We start from the raw sequence: 13,175 nt of genomic DNA, 5'->3' as shown, positions 1-13,175 counted from the left end.
ATTAGCACATTCATTTAAAATCTTCATCTTCTTTAAGAATGGTAGAATTAGTTCTTATTTGGTTTGAGCTGTTGTTGGAAGAGGCAGCTGAAAAAGTAGAAATAACGGTAATTTGACCTAAGTGAGAAAATTTTGCCATGATTGCTGAAATATCGAGGTGAGGGATGCGGGCCGTCTGGGAAATAAGGCTGATGTGAGAGCATTGATACTTTGGAGATAGGTTTGCTGGACACCAATATCCTCATTATCGGGCAAGTCCAAAGTATTTATGTTTTGCTGAAGCCAACTGTTATTGCTAGATGGCTAGATGTTCTGAATGGGGCAGATTACTGTAACATGTGTGTTCATAAAGAAGGTAATTGTGATAAAACTTTGTTAGGTTATATGTTCAGGTGTGCAGTGTCAGTTAATTTCTTTTCATTTAATTTTTTGCCAATCAAAGTTACCAGCAAAATGGGCAAAACATTGTCCAAAATTTCCAAATTAACAGTAATTTAACATACCCATAGTGGTACTCTACATATAGTATCTAAATTGTCTATAGAGATTTAACATACCCATAGTGGTACTCTACATATAGTATCTAAATTGTCTATAGAGATTTAACATACCCATAGTGGTACTCTACATATAGTATCTAAATTGTCTATAGAGATTTAACATACCCATAGTGGTACTCTACATATAGTATCTAAATTGTCTATAGAGATTTAACATACCCATAGTGGTACTCTACATATAGTATCTAAATTGTCTATAGAGATTTAACATACCCATAGTGGTACTCTACATATAGTATCTAAATTGTCTATAGAGATTTAACATACCCATAGTGGTACTCTACATATAGTATCTAAATTGTCTATAGAGATTTAACATACCCATAGTGGTACTCTACATATAGTATCTAAATTGTCTATAGAGATTTAACATACCCATAGTGGTACTCTACATATAGTATCTAAATTGTCTATAGAGATTTAAGATTTTTAGCTCCATTTCCTATCGGATTTTAAAAAATGTTTAAGAGATAAAAATATGTAAAACCAAAAAAGAGGTTAATATTTTCCTTTTTATGTTATTGTACGTTTATTAGGTGTTAACTACGCAGTTTCCATTGTACAGGTTATCCCAGTGTCCACCTCTAGAGATGGAGAAGTTTTTAGAAGATGTTCGGTAAGTCACCTATTTGACATTATATACAAAAGCTGTTTACCAGTGTGTACATTTGTATTACTGGTGTAGCATTGTAATTGGAATCATGGTGAAATGACCCCAGGGTCAATGTTTACTTTGTCAGTCCATAGGAAAAGAGATATTTTATAGATGGTATGTTTGCTCAGTATTTCCTTTCAAAAGAAGAAAGAAATGTAAACCAAAACAAGAATCATATACCGTAATTCATGAAGTGTCATTTAAACGTTTCCAAGTGGATATTCAGTCATCTCAAGTAGGATTTTTAGGTGCTGTGGAACACAGCAACCTCTAGCTATGTTTAGCTACTTTCCCTGAGAACAAAATCATTCGAAGCTTTTCTATGAAAAATCCCGATGAGATCAGGATGAGACCGGGAAGGATTCTTTCAAAATACTACTCCTAAACCCCAAAGTGGATTACTACCAAATTTGGTTTGAAACATCATCGGGGAAGGCAAACATATGTCATATATAAATGAGGCTAGTTTGACCCCTGGGGCCAGAGTGATGGGGCCCCAAAAGGGAAACTTTGAAGTTTTGCTTTAAAACTCTTTCTTAAACTTTGAGTGGATTACAACCAAATTTGGTGTGAAACATCATTGGGGAAGGGCAATCATATTTAATATAAATAGGCTGGTATGACCCATGAGGCCTCTAGTGGAGTGTCCCCTAAAGGGGAATTTCTCTGTGATTTTGCTTTCTATATGATAATGATTCAATTGTCAGATGACCGTTATGGGCCTTGGCCCTCTTGTATGTTTGAAGACATCTGCTTGAGAGATACAAATAATAGAAAACAGTTAAAATCATACACAATGACCTGCTTTATCCCTCTATATTCCTGAACTATTTCCTGTGCAAATAATTATGCTTACTTCCTGGTTAGTGCAAGGGTATCTCATACAAACTCTAGTTTATGTGACATTGGAAAGTCATCTCGAGGTCTTGGGAATTAGGAATGGTTTATCAGGACTTGTTACAATTCTTTGGTTACAGGAATGGTTTATCAGGACTTGTCACAATTCTTTGGTTACAGGAATGGTTTATCAGGACTTGTCACAATTCTTTGGTTACAGGAATGGTTTATCAGGACTTGTTACAATTCTTTGGTTACAGGAATGGTTTATCAGGACTTGTTACAATTCTTTGGTTACAGGAATGGTTTATCAGGACTTGTCACAATTCATTGGTTACAGGAATAGTTTATCAGGACTTGTCACAATTCATTGGTTACAGGAATAGTTTATCAGGACTTGTCACAATTCTTTGGTTACAGGAATGGTTTATCAGGACTTGTCACATTTCTTTGGTTACAGGAATGGTTTATCAGGACTTGTCACAATTCTTTGGTTACAGGAATAGTTTATCAGGACTTGTCACAATTCTTTGGTTACAGGAATAGTTTATCAGGACTTGTCACAATTCATTGGTTACAGGAATAGTTTATCAGGACTTGTCACAATTCTTTGGTTACAGGAATGGTTTATCAGGACTTGTCACAATTCTTTGGTTACAGGAATAGTTTATCAGGACTTGTCACAATTCATTGGTTACAGGAATAGTTTATCAGGACTTGTCACAATTCTTTGGTTACAGGAATGGTTTATCAGGACTTGTCACAATTCTTTGGTTACAGGAATGGTTTATCAGGACTTGTCACAATTCTTTGGTTACAGGAATGGTTTATCAGGACTTGTCACATTTCTTTGGTTACAGGAATGGTTTATCAGGACTTGTCACAATTCTTTGGTTACAGGAATAGTTTATCAGGACTTGTCACAATTCATTGGTTACAGGAATAGTTTATCAGGACTTGTCACAATTCTTTGGTTACAGGAATGGTTTATCAGGACTTGTCACAATTCTTTGGTTACAGGAATGGTTTATCAGGACTTGTCACAATTCATTGGTTACAGGAATGGTTTATCAGGACTTGTCACAATTCTTTGGTTACAGGAATGGTTTATCAGGACTTGTCACAATTCTTTGGTTACAGGAATGGTTTATCAGGACTTGTTACAATTCATTGGTTACAGGAATGGTTTATCAGGACTTGTCACAATTCTTTGGTTACAGGAATGGTTTATCAGGACTTGTCACAATTCTTTGGTTACAGGAATGGTTTATCAGGACTTGTCACAATTCTTTGGTTACAGGAATGGTTTATCAGGACTTGTCACAATTCTTTGGTTACAGGAATGGTTTATCAGGACTTGTCACAATTCTTTGGTTACAGGAATGGTATTTACCCATTGACTGCCTTCACCCTCAAACGTCCTCGACCCTCCCGACCACGTGCCAAAACTCCAGAGGTCACAGAATCAGAAAAATTGGAGGACACAGAACGTATGGATATAGAACAGAGACTTGTGATGAATATGAAATGTGAAATGAAAAAAGTGGACGATAGTTCTAATTTCTTACTGACACTTATACTGAAAATGGATGATAAAATAAATCGCAAATTACAAGCTGAAGTTACATCTGACGACAGCTCACAGATTTTGGCCCAAGAACTTGTGCAATATGGTTTCATAAATGAGGTATGTTGAACTAGTTTATTGTTTTTTTGTACCTTTATATCAGGATGTTTTTTTTCAGGCCTTAAGTCCTGTATTAAGAATGGAATACATTACTAGCTTTGAATGTAAAGTGAAATTGTTAGTTTGTCTGCTTTCAAGTGTTTGAGAGTAAACCTAAATACAGGCCTTCATGAAGGGCTACCAAATATGTTCAAAAGTGTAAAATCTTTAAAGAACTTCTTGCTCAAATGTGTAAAATGTTAAAACAACTTCCTTTTCTACAAGAGGTAATGCTATTGGCTAGAAGCATGTTTGATCTAATGAACAACAGTGACCTACTTTCAAGGCCACAGGGGTCAAATATGCTGCCATTCTCTAGTCTGATATTTGTTCCTGATTGTAATTCCAGTTCCATAACCTAAGTCAACTTTAAGGTTCAAATCTTCCAACAAAGTTTCACTTCATAATTTAAATTCAAGCTCCTTAAAACAACTACACATTTGTGCATGCAAAAGTACAGCATTTATTTGTATGTAATTGTATAACAATGGTTGGGCTGACCCCCTGGTGACTGAGGGGCAGGGTCAGAAGGGGGACATTCAGCTGAATTGCTATAAATAACAATAGCAAGGAATATCACTCTTATTTGACTGGTAGCATCCCTAGGTGGTGGGAATTCAAGATTGTACAAATGCTGAGGCTGACCTCTTAGTGGGCTTGGCCAAAAGGGGGCAATTTGGCTATATTGTGATCAATTACTTCTTCTCTGGAACAAGGCAATGGATATAATGAACTTTAATAATGTTGAGGACATTTCAACTTAATTCACTTTTAATCTTTTTTGAACCATCAAGCTAAATGTTAGCAAAAGGAAAGTGTTGAGTGCAATACATGTTACTGAATGACAGATCCCAAACTGGGAAAGGAAGTATTTGTAAATATATAACTAAATATATATGAAAGTGTTTGCCATGATCACTATTATATCCAGGTGAGCATTACAGGCCCTTTGGGCCTTTCGTTTTTACTTTTGATGTGTTGATGTTGCTGATTTTCTGTTTTGACAGAGTGACCGGGAGAAGATTGCTGACCTAATAGCTCCTCACTTCCAGTCCTGCATGCCTCTCACCAATGGTACAGGTCCATCGGATGGTATTTTAGCCTCGGCCTGATTCTACATGCCTCTCACCAATGGTACAGGTCCATCGGATGGTATTTTAGCCTCGGCCTGATTCTACATGCCTCTCACCAATGGTACTGGTCCATCGGATGGTATTTTAGCCTCGGCCTGATTCTACATGCCTCTCACCAATGGTACAGGTCCATCGGATGGTATTTTAGCCTCGGCCTGATTCTACATGCCTCTGATACAAGTTTTCACTTTGTTCACATGCTTACTGTCCATTGGCTTACTGGCTCATCAAGATAATCCACGATCAAATTCTGATATCAACACAAAATAGTGCTGAGACAGTCCCTGGAATGACCACATTTTCTCCGTATACGTATGAATACAGTGTGGAGACATCCCATCTCTATGTTGGTGGCATCCATGTTCAGATAATGTGCAAAAAGGTGATTGTAACAAAGACTGTGATATGATGTAGGTACTGTATGATATATGTGTAACAGACCTTTTGTGGAGGAGCAATCTATGTGTTTATGGTGCTGAGAAAACCCATGTTCAACATCAACATCTGTGTTTTTAGATGAATTTCAATGAAGAGGCATGAAATGCTACTGAGTGTATGAGGAAGGTTTGGAGATAACCCTTGATACGATAGAGAATTTAGTGTTAGGGTGTACAGTGGCTGTTTATACTGCTACTGAGTGTATGAGGAAGGTTTGGAGATAGAGAATTTAGTGTTAGGTCAGTGGCTGTTTATACTGCTACTGAGTGTATGAGGAAGGTTTGGAGATAGAGAATTTAGTGTTAGGTCAGTGGCTGTTTATACTGCTACTGAGTGCCTTTCAAGACTTGATGTGATATTGATGACCCTTGTTGATAAGTGCTTTTCTATAGATAGATAAACAATTTTACCTTCTGCCAAATGGCAAACCCTTTATTTATAATAGGTTTTCAAGTTGAAACAACTTTAATTTAAAAATCTTATCAAGGAGGCCTGTCGCATGTTCCAGAGCAATTAAGGTAAAGTGTCTTGCACAAGGGCACAACCACAAAAGCAACCGACCGGCCAGTTTCTCAGCTTCCTGAGAAAACACAAACAGATACAGGAAGGGAGAGTCGAACCAGACACCTCGGATCCTCAGCCTGAGGTTACGTGGCCGTCCCTCTTACCAACCCCCTTAAATAAGGTACCGTATAGCGGGAAATTTTAACGGTCATAAAATTTGGCGATTTGGTCATGAAAACGATTTTTAGCGATTTCCTTAAATCTAGGGTTTTAATTTGACGTTGAGCATATATATTACCTACCGATATATATAGATAATTATTAAGTGTTTTGTGTATTATCGATCCTCTGCCTCGAAACCGGAAACTATTACCAAAAAAATGTAGATTTGTCAAATTAGTGTTTATATGAGTATGTGTACAAGCAACAAAGAGAATTTAATCAACCGTAAGATATCGCCATGGTCATCTATAGTATGATGTGTATACGTACAGGTAAGTTGAACAATTAGTCTACAAGTAGTATTAACATCAGTTCATTGAATGGTATGGGCAGATGGCTTTGTTTTCACAAAAATTAATTATGATGCGATATATATCATACTTGTGTTGCTATACATGTATCGTGAGTAGTTGTTCACTAGCTATTCGCATGTACCTATCGGCATTTTGGCCGACAATTGCCAGGCAACATCCAACGTTACTACCAGTCGTTACTCTCTTGAGTTATCAAAGGTAAATGGCGGCCGGAACGGAAACTATTGGGTAAATTGAAATTTTCGCCTCTTTTTATTTGGCTGTGTTAAAATTTGACGGGTTAAATTTTGGCTATCTCTATACGGACCCGCCAAATCGCCAAATTAAAGCCCCGCTAAAATTTCCCGCTATACAGTATATAGTATCTTTGTACAAATGTAATCTATGCACAATCTATTACAATAGCAGTTTTTTTAGCAAACAAAAGTGCTTAAATTACACAGGTTTTTATTTTTTATTTCTGCATTGATTTGTAGACATACTTGCTAGTGAAGGAACTTCTGGGCCTGACAATTCAACCTGTCACATTGGATGAGATGACCAACATCAGAATTTCTGTGTTGTTGGCTGGAAATTAAAAGAGGTGACATGAAAACAAAAAACCGTCATGAATGTTGGTTGTTAGTGTGTGAGTGTGTGATTTTATGAGTTTGTAGAAATGTATGGTATATTGAATTGAAGTACATGTGTATTAATGTTTTAAGTTGTATAAGCTGTTAATTGTGAATATTTTTTACTTTAATTGAAAGTTGACTTCTTCATATTCCTCATTATCTTGAGCTCAATTTTTGAAGATCTTAAAAATGGCCAGTATTTTTGTCAATCATGTTGAAATTACTTTATATATTGATAATTAAAGTGAATTTTGTCTAATCTGAACCCTGAGTAGTCTGACCTCCTGTTGACTTCATTGGTATCCTATAATTAGGTCCTGCATGGAAATGTTGTTGATGGTAATCACTGTGTCTGTCTGTCCATCAGAACTTGCCTCTTCAGGATTATCTCATATTAATACAGAAGGCCAAAATTACATAAATTCCACATGGAGATACACTATCTTAGGGGTTTTAAATGTTCCTAAAGTCAAGGTTGCTTTTACTATGAACCAGGAATATACTGTCAAAAATATATCAAAAGGCCCAAGTTTCTGAAATATCACATGATGATGCACTGTGTTATGTAGATGTACGGTTTATTAGATTTACAGTACACGTCGGGTGGTATGGTCCCCAATCTCCGCCACAGTGGTGAGGTCTAATCCCTTCCACTCACTCAGTCGGTTACATCTCAGTCAAAACACCGGCCGACACCGGCTCAAAGCCTGAGTGGACACCGTGCGAAACGTTGTTGAAGATCGATTAACAGGTGCAAATTGTGAAAAACAGAGGAATAGCATAAACGTTAATGATTGATTAATTAGGTCATATTTTTGTATTTGGCAAACTAAATTTTACGTACAAGTTCGAAATATTTGTTTCCTTATAATTAGGTGAAGTGCAATAATGGTCTGTGGGGATGTACATGTGGGGATGTACATGATATTGCTAAATTCAACAGTTTTGAATTAAAAAGAATCTAGTTTTAGTTACATATTATATAATATCTTGCTTTCTCATTAATGAAAAGTAAAATAGCCCATAAGATTTCAATTTACCAGTAAGTGAGATTGTATACCAGACTTATAGAATCTTTTATTCCGTTAGTGTTTGGGTTTGAGGCTTACCAAGTGTTTCGCAGCTTGTCTCATTCCTAAGGGGGTGAATTATTATTTTTCTCTTGTCCTGTTTACTCTCTATGTATCTGATATTGACATTACTTAAATGCAAGATAATGTTGATGTGACATGATTTAATTGACGACTTGAGGTCAGTGTATTGTTACAGTGGCTTCCCGTTATTGTTACCAGAGGGTAGTGAGTGGTTGGAGTGAGTGGTTTCTAAATTGGTGATGTAAAAATACACAATTCTGTACATACAAGTATTTGACAGAATATTTAGTTACCAATAAATTAAATTATCTTATTAAAGTAAGCCATACTTCATATGGATAACATATAAAGTGTTAGTGTTTTTTTTTAAAACCAGGATATTGAAGTTATTGTGGTCACAGGACCAAATACCTGGGTACACAAACAGTGGAGTCGGGATATGTGTGTTGTATGTTTGCTGCGAAATCTGTTGTATTTGATGTATCAGACAATATTGATTAGAAGTTTGCCATCTTGGATTTCTGACCAACCTGAAAAATAGCAACACTTGGTCAGGACCATCTCAGGATCATTTTTGGTAAGTAAGAACTGAATCCCACTGGTGAAATTTGATGCACTGGTGCGATTGAGCTGGAAATTGGTGAGGATGTTGAGGAAGGAGAGCCAACAAAGTGTTGTTATTTTTCGGCCTCGGCCACGGCAGCCATTTTGTAACATGATTGCGCAATCATGGTTTTCCTGAACAACACCTATTTCAAACTTCTTCTCAAATTCCACCAGTGGGATTCAGCTCTTACTTACCTGAAATGATCATGAGATAGTCTTGATCAAGTGTTGTTATTTTTCGTGTTTATCCAAATTCCAAAATGGCCACCATGGCCAACAGTGCCACTATACCTGCTACAGAGAATGCATACTACAATAGTATAATGTTCTTTAATTTAGAGTCAGATGACCGATAAGGCCCTTGGGCCTCTTGTTTATTTTGATATCTATTTTTAGGTCATCTGATACAAAGTCTTAAAGTGGCCTGTTGCAATCTTCTTTTGTGTGGAGGCGTTGGTCATCTGGCATCCATGGTGTGTTGTCCATCGTAAACTATTTACATTTTCAATTACCAAGAGGCTAAGGGTCATGATATTTGGCCAGTAGCATGCTGGGATGAAGTGCTACAAGGTTTGTTCAAATCAGTGACCTTGATCTACTTTCAAGGTCACGTGGGTCCAATATGTTAAAATTCTAACTTCTTCTCAACAACCAAGAGCTCAGGTTCATGATATTGTGCTATACAATAAACATTGAGGAGTGTCATTGTTCGGTCCCTGTGTTCTATAATTAGGTCCCTGTTGTCTATAATTAGGTCCCCATGTTCTATAATTAGGTGCCCATGTTCTATAATTAGGTCCGTGTTCTATAATTAGGTCCGTGTGTTCTATAATTAGGTCCCCATGTTCTATAATTAGGTGCCCGTGTTCTATAATTAGGTCCCTGTGTTCTTTAATTAGGTCCGTGTGTTCTATAATTAGGTCCCTGTGGTCTATAATTAGGTCCCTGTGTTCTATAATTAGGTCCCTGTTGTCTATAATTAGGTCCCCGTGTTCTATAATTAGGTCCCTGTGGTCTATAATTAGGTCCCCATGTTCTACAATTAGGTCCTCGTGTTCTACAATTAGGTCCCTGTGGTCTATAATTAGGTCTCCGTGTTCTATAATTAGCTCCCCGTGTTCTATAATTAGGTCCGTGTTCTATAATTAGGTCCCTGTGGTCTATAATTAGGTCCGTGTTCTATAAGTAGGTCCCGATGTTCTATAATTAGGTCCCTGTGTTCTATAATAAGGTCCCTGTGCTCTATAATTAGGTCCCTGTGGTCTATAATCAGGTCCCCGTGTTCTATAATTAGGTCCCTGTGGTCTATAATTAGGTCCCCGTGTTCTATAATAAGGTCCCTGTGGTCTATAATTAGGTCCCCATGTTCTACAATTAGGTCCTCGTGTTCTACAATTAGGTCCCTGTGTTCTATAATTAGGTCCCCATGTTCTATAATTAGGTCCCTGTGTTCTATAATTAGGTCCCTGTGTTCTATAATTAGGTCCCTGTGTTCTATAATTAGGTCCCTGTGGTCTATAATTAGGTCCCCATGTTCTATAATTAAGTCCCCATATTCTATAATTAGGTCCTCGTGTTCTATAATTAGGTCCCTGTGGTCTATAATTAGGTCTCCGTGTTCTATAATTAGCTCCCCGTGTTCTATAATTAGGTCTCTGTGTTCTATAATTAGGTCCCTGTGGTCTATAATTAGGTCCCTGTGCTCTATAATTAGGTCCCTGTGGTCTATAATCAGGTCCCCGTGTTCTATAATTAGGTCCCTGTGGTCTATAATTAGGTCCCCGTGTTCTATAATAAGGTCCCTGTGTTCTATAATTAGGTCTGTGTGTTCTATAATTAGGTCAGTGTTCTATAATTAGGCCCGTGTTCTATAAGTGTGGTTGATATTGATATATTAATTGTATAATTACACAATAAATTGAGAAGTAATCAAGTTACTCATCACATCTACAAATATTCAATAATTTTTCAATTAGACTGTAATGTGTAATCTCCTCGCACCTATACAACTATATAAAACACAGTATAACTTTGGGGTCTCAGATCATTTTATGATCTACAATTGTTTTGAGGAGTGAATCTTGGGATGTTAACTATAGTATTTATTAGCCGAGTTTGGTCAAAATATTCAATTCACGAAAATACATACTAATGTCAAACAAGAGATCCCAGAGGGATCTTGGCGCCCACCATTGAATGATCTTTATAGGTTCCATGTCAGATTGATCTTTTCTCTACTTTTCCCTTCTTCTAAGTCTTACTAATCTGTGTAAATTCAGAAACAGCCCTCTAGTACTTTTCAAACAAGGGGAACCTATATATAAAATTTAAGATTTAGCGATAAAAGCTGTCTGTTGTTTTCGGATTGGTCCCAAAATGCAACACCAGGGACCAAGGGGAACCTACATATGAAATTTGAAAAAGATCCCTTCAGTACCTTCTGTAAAATAGCGATAACAAACTTCAATTGTCAAAATACAAGATGGCTGCCTGTCGGGCAGGTTGTTTTCTGACTGGTCTCAAAATCCAATATGCATAACTAGGCACAGAGGGCAACCTACAAATGATAAATAGCGATAACAAACTTCAATTGTCAAAATCCAAGATGGCTGCCTGTCGGCCATGTTGTTTTCCTATTGGTCCCAAGATGCAATATGCAGAACTACAGACCAAGGGGAACTTACAAAAATGTTTGAGAAAGATCCCTTCAGTACTTTCTCAAAAATAGCGATAACAAACTTCAATTGTCAAAATCCAAGATGGCTGCCTGTCGGCCATGTTTTTTTTACGTTTAGTCTCAAAATGCAATATGCATAAAAAGGCACTGAGGGGAACCTACATATCAAAATTTGAGAAAGATCCCTTCAGTACTTTCTGAGAAATAGCAATAACAAACTTTAATTGTCAAAATCTAAAATGGCTGCCTGTCGGCCATGTTGTTTTCCGATAGGTCTCAAAATGCAATATGCATAACTAGGCACCAAGGGGAACCTATATATGAAATTTGAGAAAGATCCCTTCAGTACTTTCTGAGAAATAGCGATAACAAACTTCAATTGTCAAAATCCAAGATGGCTGCCTGTCGGCCATGTTGTTTTCCGATAGGTCTCAAAATGCAATATGCATACCTAGGCACCAAGGGGAACCTACATATGTAATTTGAGAAAGATCCTTTCAGTACTTTCTCAGAAATAGCGATAACAAACTTCAATTGTCAAAATCCAAGATGGCTGCCTGTCGGCCATGTTGTTTTCCGATTGGTCTCAAAATGCAATATGCATAACTAGGCACCAAGGGGAACCTACATATGAAATTTGAGAAAGATCCCTTCAGTACTTTCTCAGAAATAGCGATAACAAACTTCAATTATCAAAATCCAAGATGGCTGCCTGTCGGCCATGTTGTTTTCCGATTGGTCTCAAAATGCAATATGCATAACTAGGCACCAAGGGGAACCTACATATGAAATTTGAGAAAGATCCCTTCAGTACTTTCTCAGAAATAGCGATAACAAACTTCAATTATCAAAATCCAAGATGGCTGCCTGTCGGCCATGTTGTTTTCCGATTGGTCTCAAAATGCAATATGCATAACTAGGCACCAAGGGGAACCTACATATGAAATTTGAGAAAGATCCCTTCAGTACTTTCTCAGAAATAGCGATAACAAACTTCAATTATCAAAATCCAAGATGGCTGCCTGTCGGCCATGCTGTTTTCCGATTGGTCTCAAAATGCAATATGCATAACTAGGCACAAAGGGGAACCTACATATGAAATTTGAGAAAGATCCCTTCAGTACTTTCTCAGAAATAGCGATAACAAACTTCAATTATCAAAATCCAAGATGGCTGCCTGTCGGCCATGTTGTTTTCCGATTGGTCTCAAAATGCAATATGCATAACTAGGCACCAAGGGGAACCTACATATGAAATTTGAGAAAGATCCCTTCAGTACTTTCTCAGAAATAGCGATAACAAACTTCAATTATCAAAATCCAAGATGGCTGCCTGTCGGCCATGTTGTTTTCCGATTGGTCTCAAAATGCAATATGCATAACTAGGCACCAAGGGGAACCCACATATGAAATTTGAGAAAGATCCCTTCAGTACTTTCTGAGGATTAGCGATAACAAGAATTGTTTACGGACGGACGGAGGGACGGACGGACGGACGGAGGACCACGGACGCAGGGCGATTTGAATAGCCCACCATCTGATGATGGTGGGCTAAAAATCAAGGTTATCAGGCCGGAAGTTCAAGATCAAATTTTGTATCTTTTCACATATGAATATGTTGTTCGTGGGAAGAACCGAAGATCAAGGTCACTGGGTCAAAGGTCAAGGTCATTTGGGTCCAGTTGAAAGTGTTTTGCCATAATCACTGAAATATCTAAGTAAGCGATTAAAGCCCTCTGATATATGTATGTAAATTAATAAGAAGACAGCTTGTCTTCCTGTTTCGTCCCTTGAAA

The 13,175-nt window shown here is 37.4% G+C and overlaps 1 protein-coding gene across 1 annotated transcript in view; it reads left to right on the top strand.

Moving 5' to 3' along the window:
* Positions 1-8,443, top strand: part of LOC117324905 (nuclear receptor-binding protein-like) — a 29,417-nt gene extending 20,974 nt beyond the window's left edge. Inside the window, exons 12-14 of the mRNA XM_033880743.1 lie at positions 1,126-1,176; positions 3,433-3,739; positions 4,786-8,443. Coding sequence (XP_033736634.1) covers positions 1,126-1,176; positions 3,433-3,739; positions 4,786-4,890 — 463 coding nt within the window. The 3' untranslated portion in view covers positions 4,891-8,443. The remainder of the gene's footprint in view (positions 1-1,125; positions 1,177-3,432; positions 3,740-4,785) is intronic.
* Positions 8,444-13,175: the final 4,732 nt, after the last annotated feature.

The sequence above is a fragment of the Pecten maximus genome, chromosome 4 (assembly GCF_902652985.1).
Source record: "Pecten maximus chromosome 4, xPecMax1.1, whole genome shotgun sequence".
NCBI lineage: Eukaryota > Metazoa > Mollusca > Bivalvia > Pectinida > Pectinidae > Pecten > Pecten maximus.
Note: the sequence above shows the minus strand (reverse complement) of the source record. Positions and strands in the feature narration are given on the sequence as shown.